Source organism: Lagopus leucura, unplaced genomic scaffold, assembly GCF_019238085.1.
Source record: "Lagopus leucura isolate 7727_CA_CO unplaced genomic scaffold, USGS_WTPT01 Super-Scaffold_100019, whole genome shotgun sequence".
Classification (NCBI taxonomy): domain Eukaryota; kingdom Metazoa; phylum Chordata; class Aves; order Galliformes; family Phasianidae; genus Lagopus; species Lagopus leucura.
The window spans coordinates 1,666,828-1,688,144 of NW_024962273.1; the positions used below are offsets into that span (position 1 = coordinate 1,666,828).

Sequence of the window (21,317 nt, forward strand, 5' to 3'; positions counted from 1 at the left end):
CACGCCTCAGGCTCTTTGGGAAGCTTATCAGAGGTGAGTAACGTGGCCAGCCGACAATGTGACACACCGGGACACCGTCACGGACGCCATGTTCGGGATTCTGCCCCGCCTGTGTCACTGAGGTAAATTCCTGCAGTTAAACACCTGCAAGATACTAGGGCTTTTCTATGTCAAACGTTATGAGTTTCTCGTGTTTCAGCCCAGACGTGGCACGGGGTCGGTTTGTGGTACGGATGATGGATTATTCACCCCGACGACCAGCGGGGCTACGCGAAACCTAGCTCCCTCACGCCGCTCCTCCCGCGCGCTCCCCCACACCGCCGCCTTGCGCCGCTCCCCAAGGGGGCGCTCTGCCCCGGCAGCGCGAGCGCGGCGAGGGGGCGTGGCCACACTGCCGGCGGGCGGTGATTGGCGGGGGCGAGGCTATAAATAAGGGCGGGCGGCGGGGGGACAAAGCAGTCTGCGCGGGACCGGCGGGCGGGAGGAGTGGGTTGTGCCCCGTTCTGCCCTCTGCCACTTGCAGTGGGATTTCCTCGTTCTATTTATTTATTTTATTTCTTTTCCATCGGGTCTGTTCGTGTTTTTCTTTTCTTTTTTTTTTTTTTTTTTAATTTTGCTCTGGCCGTGTCAAAGGATACTAAGCGGAGATCAATGAAGGAAAGAAGAGCGAGCCAGAAGTTATCGAGCAAGGCGGTGATGGATCCTAACCAGAACGTGAAGTGCAAAATCGTGGTGGTGGGGGACAGCCAGTGCGGCAAAACCGCGCTGCTCCACGTCTTCGCCAAGGACTGCTTCCCCGAGGTGCGCCGGGGCTCGGGCAGGGCTGGGGGGCCGGGCTGGGGGCTGCGGGGCCGGTGCTGACCGCTCTGCGCTCTGTCTCTCTCCCGCAGAGTTACGTCCCCACCGTTTTCGAGAATTACACGGCCAGCTTCGAGATCGACACGCAGCGCATCGAGCTCAGCCTGTGGGACACCTCCGGTGAGCGCTGAGAACGGCCGGGGCCGGGATCGGGAAGCGGGGCGGTGCGCTGCGGGGCTGAGCACGCGTCGGTCGGGCGGGAAGGAACCGGGCGGCCACCCAGGGCGGGCGGGGAGGAGCCGGGAGGAGCCAGGCCCGCCCCGCGACCCCGCGCTGTGCCGGGGAGCCCCGTGATCAGGCCGGGGAGCCCCGCCGGGCTGGGCTCCGTTGTGCTGAGTGAGGCACAGATTCCGGGAGGTTCGGTTTTTTATCCGTCCAGGTAGTCTGTGCTGGTGCTAATAGACTTCGGAGAGAGTGCAGGAAGGGTGTGGACAAATCTCTGTTAGCAGAGATGTGTCAGCGTTCAGTGGAAGGCAGATAGGACTGTGGTTAGCTTGACTCTGCCCTGAGCCCTTGCCACAGCGAGAGGGTGCTTAGCAGTTCTCATACTGAGTGAAGTCTGCTGATATTTGAGTTCCTTGTAGGCTCCTTAGTATCTGTTTTGACAAAACACAGCAAATCTTCCAGCCCTGGCAAAAGGCTTTGGGTAGGGAGGCATCCTTGGCCCTCTGAAGGTGCAGGGAATCATATCATAGCATCACAGAATGGCTTAGGTTGCAAAGGAGCACAGTGCTCACCCAGTTCCAGCCCCTGCTGCGTGCAGGTCGCCAACCAGCAGCCCAGGCTGCCCAGAGCCACATCCAGCCTGGCCTTGAATGCCTGCAGGGATGGGGCATCCACAGCCTCCTTGGGCAACCTGTTCCAGTGCCTCACCACCCTGTGTGTGAAAAACTTCCTCCTAATATCCAACCTAAACCTCCCCTGTCTCAGTTTAAAACCATTCTCCCTTCTCCTATCAGTGTCCACCCTCATGAACAGCCATTCCCCCTCCTGTATATAAGCTCCGTTCAAGGGGACCCATCCTTACTGACATGCTAGCATCAGCGCACATTCTCTTAGGGGTGAATGATACAGCGAGCCATTAACAGGCACGGAGCTGCATTCCCTCTGCTGAACAGAGTGAAAAGAAAAAGCTGGAAAAAACTTAGGGAGTATGCAAAAGCCCTTTCTTCTCCAGGCAGGATTTGTATATGTTGAAATTGGACACTTTGGTTTCATCTGAATAAGAAATCACTCCTCTTACAGGAAACTGGGATTTTAATCCTTCTGCAGAAAAGGAAAGTAGTCTGTGAGTTGCCTTTTCCCCTTGCTGTTCAGGAAATGATTTTGAAGGCTTGCAACATGATTACTGGGAAAAGGCACTCTCCGTGCCCACGTTCACTATCAGCATAGTTCCAGACAGATTTTTTTATCTTCTGCCAAGATAGACTTTCATGTTTCTTGAGTGTGTCTGGCTTGAGTTTTCATCCTGATGACTAAGCCGATGGTAGCAAACTCTGGAGTAAGGCCTTATTAATTTTTAATAGTTGGTGAAGTTTTTGTGGCAATTTCTATCTTTAGTTATTAAAACGCAACACGTGGGTTGTTTGACTTGCAAAGGTCTGGAATCTGTATGTCAGAGGCTAGTGACACCGGTGTGATGAAGCATCCCGGAGCACTTCAAAGGATGGCTGTGCTGGAAAGAAGCACCTGCAACCCGATGCATGTGCACGTCATGCTTTCAGGCCCATCCTGGAACAAACAGACATTGAGAACAAGTGGCTAACTTCTCTGCAGTCTGAAACCAAAGAGGAAATGTTTGAGGGATGTGATGCTCGGGCTAATAGGATGTGGGCTAGTAGGTTGTGGGATTCTGTGGCTGAAGTCTCTAAGCAGCTCTTCCTGTTGACTGTGGGAAGAGCCCATCACCCCAAAGCGAAATCGCATCACCATCATCACCAGATAAGAGACATAAGGAGATAAGATACCGTTTCAGCATTATCTTAACTTCTTGGTAATTTAATTCTTTACAAGCTTTTGTACTAGCCTACTGAATTACAATAAACGTCTTAATGACTTTAGAGCAGCCCCAGATGTAGTTAACTTCAAAAAGTAACTTGTGGCTGCCTTACGCTAATGGTGGACAATGTCCATTGCAACATGGGGCGGGGAAGGAGTTAATGGCCCACCCCATGACTTTTGTTCCTTTATTTTGAGGCCGCAAAGGGTGAGAAGTGGGTGCAGTTTAGTTGAGGCTTGATCACAGTTGCTGCAGATATTTCAGGATGACTTTGTCAGTGTTTAAAAGCCTTGTGTTAGAGTGAAAACAAGCCTGACTGTCATGGTTTTGGTTTACCTATTAAAGGAATGCCTTATATAATGTGCTTATTACAGGAGGAACCTTAAGGGCAAAATGTGGAGCAGCACACAGTTGAACTTTCAAAGGTAGCTGTACTTTTATTAGGAAGTTTTTATTGTATCTTGAATATCCACATAGAGTTTTGGGACAAAACACTCATAAATAAGAGTGGAATGGGAAGATTCATTATTAAAATATTTTCTGGTACAGTCTAGTTCTGCAAGTCATAAGGATTTAAATTAGCCACAGCATTAAGGGAAATATTTGCCAACTTGAATTTCAATTGGTTTTTGGACTACCAACCCCCTTTTTTTTTTTTTTTTTATTTCAAAGCAGGAATGTCTGGTTGCAATAGAACTCCATCATAAATTATTCCATTCGGTGGTAATGCAGTATGGCAGTCTTGAGCTGCTTGGCAGCTCTGCTCCTTTTGCAGTGTTTGAGAGAAGTTTCTTTTCAGGCTTATGGGCACGTTGAGGGATCTTTATGCATCAGATGCATTTTGTCCACACTCATGGTTCAGGTATTTCTTGCCTTCTTCCATTAAAAAGGGATATGGCTTTTTGATATGCAGACCTTTAAGTCCAGGTAGCTTCCCTGCAGTTTGGATGAGCACGATGTACTCCATGTATATAAAAATCTAATGTTAATTTTAAAGGTGTTTTTGTTGAAGTGTCTGTCAGAAGGAATCTGAACGATGTGGATTTACTGTTTTCCCTGACTCTGGCAGTAAAGCAGCATGAAGGGAAATGCCAAAATAATGTCCTTGCCTCCCAGCTGACCTGCAGGCTGGCTGTGCTGAGCCAAGTGGTTTGCTGCTTTTGTGGCAGCATGGTGGTAACTGGCCTTGGTAGTTTGCTCTGCTTTGGAGCACTGGGCTGATGGTAATGTTTTCTGTTAGAGCTGCAGAAACGTCAGCACACGAAACGCTGTGAAATTTGTGTGTTTGGACAGCTTCTATTTTCTCCAGAATGGCAAAGGTGAATTGAGAAGGAGGAAAGACATCAGCAGTGAATCAGCCACTTGGAGCTGCTGCTGTGGTATTTGGTGCTTTCTGTGTAGCTGATAATTAGTAAGCCTGAGGAACTGGGAGTGGGAGCGCGGCTGTTCATCTGTTGTTCTTTCAGTTGACTGGAGTCCAAAAGGCAACAAAGACGAGTGCCCGATGGCTGCTTGGGGTGTGCAGATAGTGGAATACTGCCTGGTCCTGGGTGCTGCTGGTGTGCAAATAGCTGAATGCTGCCTGTTCCCAAGGTTTCCCTCCAGCCAAGGGCAGGCTGAGGTCCAGCTCTGCAGGAGGGGTGTGGGCTGAGCAGCCTCCAGGCAGAGCTCCAGCTCTCATCCAGCATCTCCGAGTGGCTCTGAGGTGTCAGGAAATCAATGCACCTACTTTGAACCACGCGAGTTTGTCGTGCATTGAGATAGCAGTGTTTCAACCTAAACTTTGCTAACTTCTGTAGCCTAAAGCACCCCGTACTGCTTGATGGGGGGTTAATTCACATTAAAAGCTGAACAGTGCTGTGCTTTGCATGCAGCCTGAGATTTGAGAAGTAGAGCTTTCTTACTGTGTTAATTACTTCGGCTTAGATTATTTAAGCTGCCAAAGAGATAAAATCAGGGATTGCAGCTGGAATATACTTCCACAGAACAAGATGAATTACAGCACTATCAGCAATTCCTTGATAGAACTGATAAATCATTCATGTTGTCCTTGACAAAAAAGATTTATTTTGTAAGGAGTGAATCACAAACACAAGTATGCTTGGTTTTTTTCTGAAATACCACGGCTGTAGCCTTGCATTCTCCTTCTGTTTTCTAGGGTTGGCATGGTTTCAGATCTGCAGACTAACTTGAAAAGGACTGAGCAGCCTCATTGGGCTGTGTTCAAGTTGTCTGTTCAGACTTGAGTCTCATTCCTGAGATTCCTCTGTTCGGAGGGTTTCTGGGTGAAGTGATGAAATGCTGGATTGAATAGCCTTGCACTGTGAGGGCCGGGCCGCTCTTTCTTTGCGCAATAATAGACGTTCAGTTGTTGCTCTCCAATGAGACTGGGAAACTTCTTTTGTTGGTGCTGCAGTCTGAGTGCTTTAAACGTTTCCAGTTTGTTCTGCAGCACACCACCCGGAGGAAAAGAACGTGTCAAATGCTCCTCGTTTGCATCTGAGCGAGGCTGCTGCCTATAAAAGTACACACGCTCAGTTCAGCATCTTTAATGTGAGAGGCTCAGAAGGAAAACCTGAAAAGAAAAACCCTCAAAACAAAAGCAGCTCCAGCTGACACAGTAAAAGGAATCTCTGGTCTGAAGGTGGTGGCTCTATGTATACATAAATACATGCTGATGGACATATATGGTGCGTTGTGTCCTTGAAGACTGGTGAGTGAGAAGTTAGGTATGTGTGTAAGGAATTAGTTTCTGGGCGAGGCTTTTTTGAGACTCCTTTCTAGCCAGCAACCATTTGGCCAGGCGTTCATGATCCTCAAGATGGGGAGCAGCTCCTGCCCCTACTTGCCCGCTCTGGGAGAGGAGTGCAGTGCAGGCAGGTGCTGTGCCCAGCCTGCAGGCGAGGGGCTGTAGGGCAGCTGGCACTTGGGCTGGGTTCACACTGCAGGGCTGTCCTGCTGCCTGCTAACTGCTCTGCAGCTGGCCCTGGGGCTCTTGGATAGAGGCACAGTAATGGCAGTGCTGGAGATAGCTGTGGGACAGCTGGCAGTGGGAGATGCTTGCTGATAGATGCTGTGAGCAGAGCTTAGCTAAGGATGAACGCTTCTCTGGTCGGCTCTACTCACTCAATCTCATTCTGCCATGCCAGTTGCTGCTGAAGACTGCTAGCTGCCTTTTGAAGAGCAGTTTTTGACAGCTGCCTCTTTGTTAGATTGACATCGTTTATGAAGATGAGCATTTGAATAAAATAAGTCTTGTTCAACAAATTACCTTCTGCTACCTAGTTTGGTAATGCTTCATTCCCCATGTGTTACCATTCATTTCAAAAACAACATTCCTGAGATTCTTGACTCCTTCCTTCTGTGAAAGCTGTCCCACTGAAGTCATTTGTGATACGTTCACACCATTCCCTGCTCTGTGCAACAGTGGGAGCTGTCTGTCAGTGGCAACGTTGAAGAATTCCTCTAATCCAGTTAATAGACTCTGTTTAGCCTCTGAGACCTTGCTGACAATTAGTTCTAGGTAGTTTGAGAGCTGCTGATACAATTGGGTGATAACCCCCAAAGTCACGTCTGCTGACTCTTAAAGCTGCATGCTTGTGGCCTGCGGCCTATGCTGTATGTTTGGTATGTGGAAGAAGAAAAATCTGTATAAGAATGCGACCAGAAAGTGTGCACATGAATCACAGGCATGTGTTTTACAGTCCAATACCTGATCCTGTTTGACCGTGTAAATGTTGATGTACTCTTCTATGTCAGAAACTGGTTCTGCTCCATTGATAAAACTTCAGCACAGTTAAGGCTGAGCAGGGGTGGCTGAGTGAATGGAACTTTCCAGAGAAGGGAAGATTCCACCATATGATGTGGCAAAGAGCTTTGGCTCTGCAGGTACAGTTATAACTCTGCACACCATGGGAAGAAAACCAGCAAATCCCTTAATGGCACTCAAAGTGAAGCATACATGACACGTAACACAGAGATTATTTATGCTCCTCCGGATGACTAGCTTAGCTTTTGTTCTTATTGATCAGAATGCATTTTACAGGCTGTACGTAAATGCGTACTGTGAGCATATATTGGTTTACAAATCAGTGTGACCTTATGACAGAATGTATTCATGGGTCTGCCTGCAGGGCTTGGGCTCTCTCCTGTTGGAGTTCTGGAGCAGCTGCTTTAATTCTAGGCAAGAGTTTTTCTAGAAATTGCCATTTTCTGTGACAAGTAAACATATTTTTTGCACTTGGAACTGTATTTTAAAAATGATTTTGAAGTTACTGAGTTCTTAACTGAAAACAACTGTGAAAAATCTGCTTTAAAGAGTGTAGATAGTGATAGGACAAGGGGGAACTGAGACAGGGGAGGTTTAGGTTGGATATGAGGAGGAAGTTTTTCACACACAGGGTGGTGAGGCACTGGAACAGGTTGCCCAAGGAGGCTGTGGATGCCCCATCCCTGCAGGCATTCAAGGCCAGGCTGGATGTGGCTCTGGGCAGCCTGGGCTGCTGGTTGGTGACCTGCACACAGCAGGGGGTTGGAACTGGGTGAGCACTGTGCTCCTTTGCAACCCAGGAAAGCCATTCTGTGACTCTATGGTTGTCTTTTCTCAAGTTGCTGCAGATTAAGGCTGGAACTTCAACTTGGGCTGTCCTGACTTCCTTTCCCTGGTTATAGGGGGCATCGCAAGCCTTGGGTGGGAGGCAAACCAGTAAGGTGCCATCCCTCATAGCTGTGTGGCATGGCTGTGGATTTTGAAGGTGAAAAGCAAAAGGCAAGAGGAGAGTTGAGCAGTTCAGTCTCGTGTGTCGGGAATACAGCAGTGAGGAGAAGGTGCTGGTAAAGACCTTCACTGGAACTCTTTCCAAACGTTCTGAGTGAGTAACTGCAGAAAATGAAACACACAAACTGATCATGTTTTCTTGTTTCCCTGCAGGGTCTCCTTATTATGACAACGTCCGTCCGCTCTCTTACCCAGACTCTGATGCAGTCTTGATCTGCTTTGACATCAGTCGTCCAGAGACTCTTGACAGTGTGCTAAAAAAGGCAAGTGTTAAGAAATGTTGGAGGGGAGAGCTGTTAGTAAGTAGCTGATCTCTGACTCTCTGAAGAGTGGTGATGTTTCCTGTGTTAGGAACTTCAGTTTGTTTTTGTTTTATAATGGAATGAAGACCAGACTGTGCTCTGCACTGCTGGAATTTGAAGTCATTGATTTGAAAGGGATAAATTTAACTGAAAACAAGAACTGTTCAATGGAAGCTGAAGGGTGCAGTGAGTTCTCATTCCTCAGCCCTTAGACATCAATGACTTTTTTAGGGTGGTGTTGGGTGCAGTGAGAAATTACCTAACATCACATTCATTTAACAGGTAGGTCTGAGAAGCTTTGCCATGTTGCAGAGAGAGTTTAAAACACATCTGTAGAGAGTTTGTGCTTAGGCCATGGCTTTACATAATTCCTCAGCCTTAAGCTAGAAAGGAGCCAGTGACCAGTGCTTCTGGAAGATGCCATAAAACCTAGCAATAGCATAGGAATGTAATTTTGCACCAGACTTCAGAATACTTCAGCTCAGTGATCCAAGATACAAAGCTGGCTTCCCTTGTGTCAAAGTGCTGCAGTTGGAGAATCAAGCTCTGGTGTTCATGAGGTGGTCCTGTTCCTCCCCTTGGTCACTGGGCATGACTCAAACTTTGTGCTGTTGTCTTTAAGGCTTACTGATCTGAAATTCCTTTTATTCTGTAGCTGGGGCTGGTGTTTCTTGTTTCACTGGGAATAAAGCAGTGTGCAATGCTGTAAATAATCTGCAGAAAAGACTTCAGACTACTCTTTATGCCAGCAAGCATCAAGAACTTATATCTCTCACTGTTACTGTTGGTTACTGTATTGTTGCTTAATTGTGGAAGAGATTTTTGTTAATATGCCTTCAAAGCCAAATTATATTCCTAGTCTTCAGTCTACAGTCTAGTCAGATTGGGCTGCAGAGTTGTTGGCTTTCCTGCATCTGCAAAGTAACCATGCAGGGGGGTGGGGGATGTGCAAAAAACCCCAAAATGCTTTACAAGCTGTCTCAATGACTTCCTTAATGGACTTGTGACAGATTTGTATAGTTCTGGATGTCAGGACATAGCCATGAGCCAGTGTATAGCAATGTGGGCTTTGTGGTCATACAAGTGGTGCCTCTAGCTCAGCCTTGGGGGGACCACTGAAGGCAGTGACAGCAGCTTTCCATGGCTCCTGTGTCAGTCACTGTGGTTGGTTTGTTACTGCTCTGCAAACCTTTGTTCACATAGGTAAACAACCTCGATTATTAAGTCAGTGGAATGAATGAGTGTAGGAGATTGTAAGATTTTATCCTTGACCAGATAACGCTGGCACTGACGCCTTCAGAAATGTGCTTGAAGGTGAATGTGGCTCTTGTGTAAGAGTATTTCCATGGAGAATGTCATGACTTATTAAACTTGGACTTGTACCCGTTGCCTCATTGGATTTAAACATTCAGTTACTCCATTATAACACCCACCTACAATTTCACAGTGGAAAGGAGAAATCCAGGAGTTCTGTCCGAATACCAAAATGCTTTTGGTTGGTTGCAAGTCGGACCTGCGCACGGATGTAAGCACACTTGTGGAGCTCTCCAATCACAGGCAGACACCCGTGTCCTATGACCAGGTACGTGCCATTCTTTGTGCTTAGGGGTGGAGGGTAAGAGCATTCTTTAAGCATGGTAAGACTGTGGCTTTATTGGCTGCCAAGAGCCTTTTAAGTGAATTGAAAACGAGCTTACCACTTTCCAGTGCTTGCAGAAGCCAGAACGGTAACTGAGAGGTGTGGCATGTGTCCCATTCATTTAATGATGATAAAATCATTGTCTTTGCATTTGAGTTGAAGGTTACACACATGACTTGAGTGTTACGAAAGGTATTTCGTGTAATCTGACTCCATTAAAATGGCATTGCTTGAATACTTGTTGGAAAAAAAACACCTTGTAGCTCTGTGTGGAGGTGGCAGCAAATCCAGAAAGCATCCTAATCCTTGGTGGCAGTTCTCTGTTGCTGGGAAGTGAGAAGGCTGGAGCCAGTCACTGTGGGGCAGAGACACTGAGGTGAAAAGGGAAAGAATCAGGAAGCAGAAGGCAGAATGGGGGGGGAAAACTAGGATCTAATAAACTTCCCCCTATTACTTACATGTGTATTGTGTCTGTTCTGCCAGCAGAAACATGGTTGTGGATTTCAGATTCACCCAGTAGGATGTAGAAGTGAAAATGTTACCTGCCTAGGTAGTTCTAGCTGATGTGTATATCCTTTATTAGAAGCACTTTCTGATGTCTTCTCCAAAGCCTCAGGTTTTCCAAACCAGCAGCTCTTAATATGCAATTACTAATAATGCAGCCTCCTACAGCATGTTAAATTTGAAAGTGTGGAGATGCCATGAGCTGAGTATCTTAATTAAAATATGACATGGGGTGTTGTGTTGTGATAGCTTGTGCTGATTTTGGCTTTTTTTTCTCTGCCTGACTCAGTAAGCATCCCTCCATTTCAGACAATTTTCCAGGAAACTAAATGCCAGTTTTTATTACCTTAGCATAAAAGGATTCAGGAGTGCCCTTAAATCTTGATTGTTCTTCTCCTGATTGGAGAAAATATGGTTTAAAAACACCATTCATTCATATAGATTCATATCTTTCAGCCTTGGAGCTGCAGTTTTCCGTACTATCTTTCTTCAAATATTGGAAACTTTAAAGGAAGTACTGTCTGCCATTTAAAGCATGCACAAGTTCATATATGTATTTTTTTGTGGTACATAAAACCATCAAGCCTGATGTTTTTCAGAAGTAGTGATTGAAAATCTACTGACAGTTGGATTTGTCACCTGGAATGGAAGGCTTAACATCTCTTCTAAAGTCACAACTCCTTAGGAAGGGTTACAGCTATAAGCTGTTACTGAAGAAACAAAGAGGAAATGGTGTGATAGTGAAGCCCCTACTTAATAAATGGGCAAACTTCACCTGCACTTTATACAGAGAGGAAGAGTAGCCTGAGCCTGGTTGGATGTCTCCTGGTTTCCAGGGCACAGAGGTGACTGAAGTCATTCAGTGCTCCCCAGTGCTAGTTCTAGGGAAGGATCAAGTCATCTGGGCTAAGGAAGTGCAAGTGGTTTCTAGATTCCCTTGCCTTGCTGAGTCAGTACGGTATCAGTTTAGTGGGGTTTCCTCCCCTGCTCCTCTTACCTTCATAAGAAAGTGTTTGAAGGTTGAATTTGGTTGATGGTGACACCCTGTCTCCAATATGCCAACCAATTTCCAGCCAGCTAAGCCTGGCAAGCATTTTTTTGAGGAAGTAAGATAGGTTTGGGTGAGTAGGAGTTGGGGTGTTAAACAGTGTGTAGGGCTTGGTCCTACAGCTAACAGTCCTTTATCAGCCAATCCCCACTTAAAACTGATAAGGAAACATCTGCATCACTTGAAGGCAAATAATGCATAATGAAGATGTGGGTCCAGTTAGATTAGTGCCATCAGCCTGGTTGGTACAGCTGGGAGCACAGAGGAGGGACTGGCCTGATGTGTGTCCTGCTGCCTGTATCTCAGGTGTGTGAGTACTTGAGGAGTGGCACATCAGGAATGTGGCTGGATGTTGTAACTTAACTGGGAAGATTGGAGTTCCTTGTAGTACTTCCTCAGAAGTGAAATCCCATTAAAACAATTCCATGTTTTCCACACAGTGCAATGTTATGTTCCTGTAACAAAATGCACAACAGGATGCTTGGGGGTGCTGGTATGTGCTGGAGGTGCTTTTTGTGCTGCTAGAGCAGATACCCTGCTTTGTGTTCTTATACGCCTACAATTGCAAAAGAAAGGTTGCATAGCCACTGAGAGCCTTTTTATTTTTGCCCATTCCCAAGGTACAAGTTGATCTAACTCTTCCCCAACCCTGGAACCCACAGGTTTTGTTTTGTTTTGTTTTGTTTTTACCACAAACTTCATCTCTTTAGCAGAGTTGTGAGCAGGGCTTCCCTTGTGTGCTCTGCTCCATGGCTGGGGGGTTCAGTGAAGGAGTCTGAGCACATCATCTGCCTGGAGATAGGAGCCTTAACCCTTGAAGCTGCCAGGTCTGCACTTTTCTCAGTGAGTGTGTGATCCACACGTGTAGGGATGAAGGTGCTGAATGTGTCCTGCTGATGCTGTTCTGGATTTCTGCAGTTATCATTTCTCTTTCAAATTGTATTTATCTGTGAGAGAACGCCTGACTGCATCTTGGAAGCCGAGCTCTGTTTATTTTGCAAAATTAGCTGCTGGCTGTCGTACTTGAGCTTTAGCTTTTGGTTTTCACAAAACATTGTGTATGGAAAACAGTGCTGAAAAGTAATTGTATGGTTTGCTTTGGCTCCCTGGAAACTTGGTAGTGATTGAGTGTTCTTTCTTCCCTTAGGGTGCAAATATGGCCAAACAGATTGGAGCAGCTACGTACATTGAATGCTCAGCCTTACAGTCAGAAAACAGCGTCAGAGACATTTTCCATGTTGCCACCTTGGCGTGTGTGAATAAAACAAACAAAAACGTGAAACGAAACAAATCACAGAGGGCAACAAAGCGAATTTCACACATGCCTGGCAGGCCAGAACTTTCTACAGTGGCTACAGACTTGCGAAAGGACAAAGCAAAGAGTTGCACGGTGATGTGAAGGACCTGGATTTTCTTGAGCAGGAGGAAGAGAGCATTCGGGAGAGGTGGAGGCTCAATGAAGTGTGCAGCCACGTGGTATTTAATGAGTGCTTCTGCCAGTGCTTTAAAGGAGACTCTTCACCTGTTGTGTGAGACTGTACTTAGGAACTGAGCATGTAGACCGAGCAGGGAGAAGAAATGGCTCTGAATGAGGTGGCATCAGGAGATGGTACGTGGAAGAAAATGCCAAAAATGAGAACACTTGAATGTGCTGGAGGGAAAAAAAAAGAGAGGGTGAATAGGAAAAAAGCACCATGAAGAAGAGAGACGTCATTGACAGTGCTTGTTTCTTTTATTGATGCTCTATTCCCGGATGCTACTGCTTTGATTTCATTAAAATGATACTTTAATGTTGTTTTTTTTTTTAAAGAAGACATTATTAATACACCCTCGTTAAGGAACTATCCCTGTGACCTTGTAGTTGGTTTTCCAAAGGAGATGATCTAATTTTGTAGTAGCTCCTCGTTGAAATGCAGAGTATACCAAGGCCTATACGTCACCTAGAGGAAAACACTGTACGTGAGAAGTTTGGAGCTTTGCCTTTCTGAGATGGCAGCACGAGCTGAGTAATAGTGACATGTTGGTCATGGAGACAGCTGTGTGAGGTTTCCCAGTGTAATAGGTGACCTCACAGCAGGATTTAAATGGATGCAGGTGGGATGTGAGGGCAAACTGCCTGCCTTTCGGAGTCTGACTTTCAATTCCTCTTCGTGATTGTAATTTAAGGTGGAAATGATCTCAAGTTCTGGTGTACTGTATGGGTATTTCACTGTAGGTTCAGCTCTAAAATCAAGTGAAAAGTGCTAAGAGCTATGATTACAAATGATTCTTAGTTTAAAGATGAAAAACACAATTCGTTAAGCCTTACTGCCCATCTGGAGAAGCCCTGAGCCTCCTCTGCTCCTGCTCAGAGCTGGGGAGCCAGCCCAGTGGTTCCCACATCTAGCCCTCTGTAAATGCTATGAAGTGCTATTCTGTGATACGGTTCTCTGCAACAATGTTGGGGAAAAACCCAAAAATCTGCAGGTGAGCCAGCAGAGCCAGGTTACCCACAGTTAGCCACTGGTGTGCAGTTATTTGGGGCAGCCATCTCTCATTTGCTCATGATGAGCACTGTGAGGAAATGGAGTCTGAAGAACTGTGACGCCTTAAGGGGACCCCAGTGGAAACTGGATACAGCATTTAGTCTTTAAGGCTAATATCTACTTATCCAGACAGCAGTCCTTAACCATTACGTGGGTGAACTGGTTCAGTTCTTTTTTCCCTTACTGATTGCTGTCACAATAACTCTGTCAGCCCTTAAATGTGTTCACAACTGTTTACTGACCGACTTGATGGCTCCTCTGGAGGGGGATGCTGTAATCTCTAACCGGTGTGGCTGTAGCTTGTTGAGAACAAGCAGTTTGTTTCCAAGGATGATGCTTCATTTTTGAAGTGTTGAAGCTGTGTTCATGATGACTTCTGCAAAGGTAAAGGATTACCACAATTAAAACTCGGTGTGTTCCCAGCACTTTTTGTTTTTTTTTCATCCAATGATAAAAAAGAAAGAAATCCACTCCAATTATTTCCCACACAAAAAGACATTTCTTTACCACCATAATAAGCTTATGACTGATGCAGCAGTGCGCTTAGGGCAGTATTACAAAATAGCTGGTAAGTGCTTTCTGTATTTAAATATTGTGGAAGAAAATAAGTTATAACTGTTATAAAACAGGACACTCATTACATTTTTTTTTTAATTGTTGAAGTCACTTTGTATGTTTGGTTAATGTTTCTGCAGTATTTATTAAAATACCATTCTTTTCTTTGAATTAAAAAGAAAGTAATTGACTTGTAGTAGAAATGGCCTTTGTGTGTTAGTTCATTTCTATTTGTGGATGCAATTGTACTGAGCTGCAACCTGGCCACAGCTTGGAAATGGAGTGGGATGCAAATAGAAATCCATCTCACACTTGGAGTTGCCTTTTGGGTTTTTTTGGAGTTAAAAGTATGTCACATGGATTATTTGAGCTGTATTTCTCAAAAGGTCAGAGGCAGACAGAGGAAACCAGAGCAAGTGAACAAGTGTGGTTTGCTTTGGCCTCTAAAGCATTGCCTGCTTATCTTCATGAGGTCTCACACGTCCAGGCTGTTCCAGGAACTTTTCTTTCCTTCTTGTGAGTTAAACAGACAGGCTTTGCTGCCTGCTTGCCTCCTCATTGGGACATCACGGTTGCTGTAATCCCTGGAAGTGGAGTCTCAGCACTGCAGCTGTTGGGTGCTTCAGGCTTCATTTCGGACGCAGAGGATGTGATGCTGAGTGCAGCCTGTGCCATCTGCATACATTTTCTCCCTGAAACCTGTAAAACCAAGGCAAAGGAGCTCTTATATTTCTCAGTTTTGGTTCTGCTGAAGCACGTGTTCCTTCTATGATTCTAAAGGTGTGCATCCTGCATCTGCACTGGCACAGGTTGCCCAAGGAGGCTATGGATGCCCCATCCCTGCAGGCATTCAAGGCCAGGCTGGATGTGGCTCTGGGCAGCCTGGGCTGCTGGTTGGCGACCTGCACACAGCAGGGGGTTGGAACTGGGTGAGCACTGTGCTCCTTTGCAGCCTAGGCCACTCTATCATTCTATGATTCTAATGCTTATAGTTGTCCTGGGCTCCCTTTTCTCACCACTGAGGCTAGGATGCTGCCCTCACCCCCGAAATGCCTCTTCCTCACCTGCTGTACTCATCTTGCTTATCCTCTCACCTTTGTCTGCTGACCCATGTCAGATTGATGCACAGTTCTGAAATTTGGGAAGCTTTGCAGTGTGGCATTAAGTCCTCCCTTTGTACAACTATGTGGATCCACTCCTTCGTCAATGGATTTGATTCTCTTGCTATGAAGGACGTTTTCCAATTAATATTTAACTAACTGCATGCCTTGGCACTCTTTCCAGCTTTTTATCACTTTTAAGGAGGTATAAACCCAAGCAAAGTAATCAGTCCTTGCTGCTTGTGAATGCTGACACACCACTAGGAGAAAAGTTTCACTATGACCCTGTGGGCCCCCATGGTGGCCAGAGCTTCAGCCCTGCAGCCAGCAAGAGCCAGCTCCCCTGCTGCTCATTACTTGCCTTCCAACCCATCTGTGGCACAGTGGGTTTTGCTTCAGCAGGTTGTGTCCCTCCCAGCTGTTGTAGATCCTGCTATTTCTTTTCCAGCTGTTTTCTTTCAGCTCTCGAGCTTGTCACATAGGCTGGGGCTAGGAAGGATCTCTCTGAAGCTTCCCCAGACACGTGCCTTCATGATGAGGCTGCCAGTGCCACATTACACTTTGGAGAGCCACCGAAGTTTGCTGTGGCTTTTTCCTTCTGATCAGTGTGTGCAGTGTTGGTGTTGCATTGCTCCTGCTGTACATAACATGCTGTGTGGTTGCAGGCCAAATGATGTGTATTAAGAGGGTGCTATTCCTGCTAAGCCACATGTAGACTCGCAGGAAAGAGAAAAAATCCATTTTCAATTAAATCACTTTGATGACAAATTGACCACTGGTTGATAATTACACTTTCTAATCCCATGCTGAGTCCTTTATCTTCTCTAGGTGGATGGGAAATGGAGGTGCCATGATTTATCTGTGATTTCCTTTCTGTGTTTACAAAAGCAAGCAGCAGCGTTGGCAGCTCTCTCCGCAGCCGCTAACCTTGCTGTGTTCCAGCACATCTGGGAAGTGAGCACTCACGAATCCCAGAGCTCCTCAGCCAGTTCTTGGGCATAAGCTGTGTGTCTTTGGAACAGAAAGTGTTTCATCATCACGTGGTGAGAAATAATCTTCTTTTTTTTTCTTCTCCCCAGATGCAGAGCAGGAGTTCTCACCGATGAGTCCAACTTTCTTTTGCTATAGCTGCTGGCTTCACCATTTCCTTTAAACGATAATTGCTATTTTGTCCCTCGTAGATGTTTGTTATGCTTTGGCTGCTGGCAAATGAAGCTTCTGAGCCAGAGGAAAGATGGCAGGTTTGCTTACCTAAATGCAGGGGCTGTGGGTGATGCCTGGCCTGGGGTGTCATCCTTCCTGGGGTGACATGATGGCTATTTGGTTTCTCTGAGGGCCCATGTCTGCAGGATTGCCTCCCCCTCAGCACTGCGGTTGTGTGGACAAAAGTGCTCTTTTGTGCAGGCTGTGGTTTGGTCAGATGTTTCCCTTAAGCACTGTTTGATCCCTGGAAACTAAATTTGACAGATTGCCATGACTCAGTCTGTTTCCAAAAAAACATTTGATTTGAGCTTTCCTTTGATTGCACAACCTAGTTGTGCAATCACTTACAGTAAGTGAGGCACCTTACTGGGACATCCCTGCAGACCCCTGAGACCACCAAATTTAATTGCCCTCCCATCTCCACCACCCAGGTACCTGCAGGAGCAGTCGTTTGGTCTCTGGTGATGGGCTCTGTGTGTGTCTGGCTCTGCAGTTTGGATCCCCTAGCAGGCATGGAGGAGAGCCTGAGGAAGAGGCCAAGCTCCTTCGTCACCCCTCAGCATGTTGCCTGGAGTTGATCTGCAGTGAGGAAGGGGTAAAGCTTGGCTAATTAACAGTTTGATGCTGTCAGTATGACATTTTGTTGTCTAATCCTCACATGCCAGCGCTGGCTCTCCAAAGGGAAAGATTGTTGGCTGAAAAGCAGATAATTACTAATTCTCAGCTCATCGGGCTTTTTCCTACCAAACTCCTTTCTTATAAAAGCAGAAAGGAATCTTTTTTCCCATAGACTTGCTCATTCAAATCCCTACGACCTGTGAGTGTTTCTGCAGAAGCCACTGAGACGCTGATGGTGATGAAGAGCTGTGCCGCATCCCCAGAGCCACAACCTCCGAGTGCCAAGGCACATCTGCAACGTGTTAGCAGCTGAAACAACTTCTGCACCTTCCGGGAGCCCCTTCCATCCCTCAGCCCTGGGGCTGCTGAGCCTGGTGAGGGGCAGCTCCAGCCCTGCAGGTTGTCCAAGAGCCAACAAGAGTTGGGGGGGCTGCGCAGCTCCAAGAGAGAGATGTTCTGCCAACCGTCTCGTTCTTATCCTCCCTAAAGGAGTTTGGAGGATTAGGGGTGAGAAGCAGTCAGAGAAGGAAAGATGTCATCCAACTTTCAAAAGGATCTGCAGAAAGGGAGGCACTCCCACAGCTGTCGAATGGGAAATCAGCTTTTAGCCCACCGATTCACATGCTGCAAAGCGCTCATCCTGGCAGCTCCTGCTCTTCACATCCCACTGCACAAGTTCTGCAAAGCCATGCTGTAGCTGAGAAACCTTTCTTGCAAACCGCTGCTGGAATGGGTGAATTTGCTGCAGAAATCCATAACTTGCATCCAATGTGCTGGGGGTGAGCTGGGATCCCTTCTGGGCCAGGACCACAATGTTCTGTGAGCATTGCCTTGTGCTGGGTGGCTGCTTCATTTCACTTGACCTCTCCCAGAGGTCAAAGGACTCAAAACTGTAAGGCACTCTGCTGCTTTCAAGCCATTAACTGTGTCCTGACTGTAATGGCTCTGAATTAGATTCAAGACATTCCCTAAAGACATATATTCTGTAGTCTGCCTGGTACTGTGGAAACATCCTCCACAGGATGTTTGGGTTGCAGCCACCAAGGCTCACTCTACTCTAGAAATGCCCATTTTCACCACTGGAGCTCATCCTGCAGGCACCCAGAGATACGTGGGCATTTGGGGATGTGCTTCTCCATTTGGGGGTAACGCAGGTCATCCACGTCCTCTGCTCACACACAGCTGAGACAACCTTTGTCCCTTCTTCAGGCACTTACATCCCTAATGCCAGGGGCTTTGACACACGGGGGGGACAAAAACCTGATTCCTGCTGCAGGGAAGGGGATTTGGTGCAGGTTGAGGGGTTGCACGGACAGCATTTGGTGCAGTTTGGGAGCAGCAGGGATAGGATTTGGCACAAATTGAGGCTTTGGTGCTTGCTTAGCACAGGAGGGCTTTGTGCTGGGGGAGGCGGGGAGCAATGCAAGTGTGTGTGTGTGTGTGTGTGTGTGTGCAGGGCTGGGGCCGGGGGAGCCAGGGGCTCATCTGGTGTCAGCAGCATTCATGTGCAAAGCAGGGACCCAGGGCAGCGCATTATCTCCGGGCTGGAATGGCCCTTTCAGGCGCTCCCCGACTTTTCAGGGATGCTGCACACTTGAAGGCTGGTTATTAGTTCCAAATGCTGTAGGAGCATCTGCTCTCAACTAGCTCGAAACCATGTTTAATAACAAGAAAATCTACTTCAGCCAAATCCCTATAGGGAGGGCTTTAGCCCGAACAAAGGCCCCCCCACCTCTGATTTCCATAACAGATGTACCATGCGATGCATGACAGCCCGGCGCGGGGGAGCTCCTTTATTCCCCACATATCCATCTGCAAGAAAAGGGGCTTTCATTTTATTAATTGCACTGGTGTGCTCCTCGACGCTTTGTGTGTGCGGGGAGGAAGGGTTTGTGTTTCATGCTACAATGGCCATGGTAATGGGTTGGGTTGGTTGGTTTCTTTTTGCAGCCGTGGTGCTGTAGGCTTTCCCCTAGGGGAGCACTGATGTGTCCCCCTTTAGCCCCCAGGGGCCATGAGAATCTCTGTGCAATGCTGTGCCCAACCTTGCTCCCATCTCCCACCTCTCTGTGCCACTTCAGCTTTGCTTATTGCACATTTGCTACACCCATTGGCAATCACCACTCTGGTTTGAGAGCTCGTACATCTTATAGAATCATAGGATCATTTTGGTTGGAAAAGACCTCTGGGATCCCCAAGTCCAACCCCAGCACGTCCCACCGTGCCCACTGCCCGTGGTCTGCAGTAACCCTGTGAGCTATGGCAAGCAGGCCTGACTCAATGCAGAGCACTGCCCTGTGATGCTGTACGTTTGAAGAACAGCTTTTCCAATGGAGGAAGCAAGAAAACAGGGATTGTGTGGTGAGAAAGCTGTCCTAGAGCAGAGAGAGGTTTCACAGCACCCACACCTCCTCGAGTTTAGAGCAAATTCGTGTTTTATCTCCATCTGTACAAAGCTCTATCCGTCATGGTTTCCCTTCATTCACGTTTTTATTTTCCCAGCTCTCCAGGGAGCTGGAATTATTCATGGCCACGAGTTCGGCAGAGACAGAAGGGCTGGGGCAGAGCAGGGGGTGGGTAGCAGAGATAAAGCCGTCCCTCACTGCTCCAGCACAGATGGGAGATGTTGTGTGATAGGTTTTATGGTCTTCCCCGTTTCATTTTGCATATAATGGCTGGAATGGAGAGTAGTGCATAACCATGGGGAAGGAAATAACACAGGGCTCAGTGTTCTGGAGGTACTTTGGCCACAAAAGTTCCTGGTTCGGAGCAAAACAAAATCTCTATATTTTTTAAAATTAAAAATAAAAAAGTGAAACTCCCCAGAAAAGAACAGCTTTACAAATTGAAATCAGGATTTTTATTTTTTTTTTTTTCTTCTAATCCTCTTTCCTAGGGACAGAGAGGCTCAGCATTTCCATGACAATGGTCAGCGGGTGCTGGTGCAGCTGCATCCATCCTCTGTGATGCCAAGTGGGGAACTCAGCAAATGCAGGGACAGGCAGGGAAAAGGCAAAGCAGCATCCGGGAAAGAGGGATGCTATCAGTTTTGGGTTGGAAAGATTTCCCCCCAAAACACCACTTGTTGCCTGAACAAGCAGGAGTATCCAGGTCCCCTCACTGTGATGTGGGCCTGGGGAAAGCGGCACAGAGCCATTCTATTTTTCCCATGTTGTGAGGGATAAGGAATACCCACAAAGCTGAGCTGCTGTGACTGTTCTGGAAGTGCCTGTTGTTCCAGGAAGAGTGCATGCAACAGTAAGAGCCACTGTGGGCTAATGCTGCTTGTGTTATCCAGGCTTGTGTTGAACCATAGGATGCTTTTATTTTATCTTTGCCTACAAAACATGCTTGCAAAAATCGTGTCTGTTTTCTATTTCATGATAACCTTCTCCATCATGTTTCACCATGTTGCCCAAATGCAATGTGCTGTCTGCTGTGAGCAAATGTTCTGTTGGACTTGCACTCTCTGGTGTTGTTAACCCACCCCAGGTTGGAGCCGGGGTCCAAAACCAGATGGAACTGTTTAGCCACAGTCTTCCGTAAGAGGGATATCGTCTCCATTTGCCAGCACAGTGTCTGCAGAGCACCTATCCTTGGGGATCTACCTTCTAAAATCCTGGAAGCACATGAGAAAAGGGTTTTTGAGGACAAAAATGAAAACTGGAGCAGGTTACACACAAGCTCCACACTGCAGCATCACACCCACGGTGTCTCCCTTTATCAGCTTTCCATGAATAGATAAATCTTTCTGAACAGATGCAGAATTAAGCTGGTTGTGAGTTCGAGGAGCTGCCTGGATGCACTCACAGAAGAGGTTTGAAAAGAACATTTCTTGGATGGTTTCCTCGAAGCTCTCTGAATGGCAGCTGTTGTGCTGGGGGAAGAGTGTCCATGGAGTCACACGAGTGCTGCAGAGCACAGCAGAGCCAACACAGCCAGCACAGCACACAGCTCTCCGTTCAGCCCAGCACAGGCAGGCACCCCCAGTGCCCTTCACTTATAACCAGAGGTGGATTCCCTCTCAAGGGCTTTGTCTCTACTGAGAGGTGAGCAGATCAAAATCTGTGTGCATGGGGTTCACCCAAAACAGATGGATGGAGGAAAAATGGAAAGATAAATGGGGGATGGGTGGATGGATTGATGGATGGATGGATGGATGGATGGATGGATGGATGGATGGATGGAT

General features: G+C 46.9%; 1 protein-coding gene across 1 annotated transcript; it reads left to right on the plus strand.

The window, feature by feature from the left end:
- Positions 1 to 470: 470 nt before the first annotated feature.
- RND3 (Rho family GTPase 3) lies at positions 471 to 14,403 on the plus strand. Its single transcript, XM_042877960.1, has 5 exons — positions 471 to 801; positions 891 to 978; positions 7,788 to 7,897; positions 9,384 to 9,518; positions 12,275 to 14,403. Exons 1-5 carry the CDS (start codon positions 652 to 654, stop codon positions 12,524 to 12,526), a joined length of 735 nt encoding a protein of 244 aa, XP_042733894.1. The 5' UTR covers positions 471 to 651; the 3' UTR covers positions 12,527 to 14,403.
- The last annotated feature ends 6,914 nt before the right edge of the window (positions 14,404 to 21,317 follow it).

What these genes read in the sequence shown, in the direction of transcription:
- RND3 (XM_042877960.1), top strand. Translation starts at nt 652, where the DNA reads ATGAAGGAAAGAAGAGCGAGCCAGAAGTTATCGAGCAAGGCGGTGATG. An exon ending in CCAAGGACTGCTTCCCCGAG is followed by an intron (nt 802 to 890) that starts GTGCGCCGGGGC and finishes TCTCTCCCGCAG; the next exon opens with AGTTACGTCCCCACCGTTTT. An exon ending in TTGACAGTGTGCTAAAAAAG is followed by an intron (nt 7,898 to 9,383) that starts GCAAGTGTTAAG and finishes ACAATTTCACAG; the next exon opens with TGGAAAGGAGAAATCCAGGA.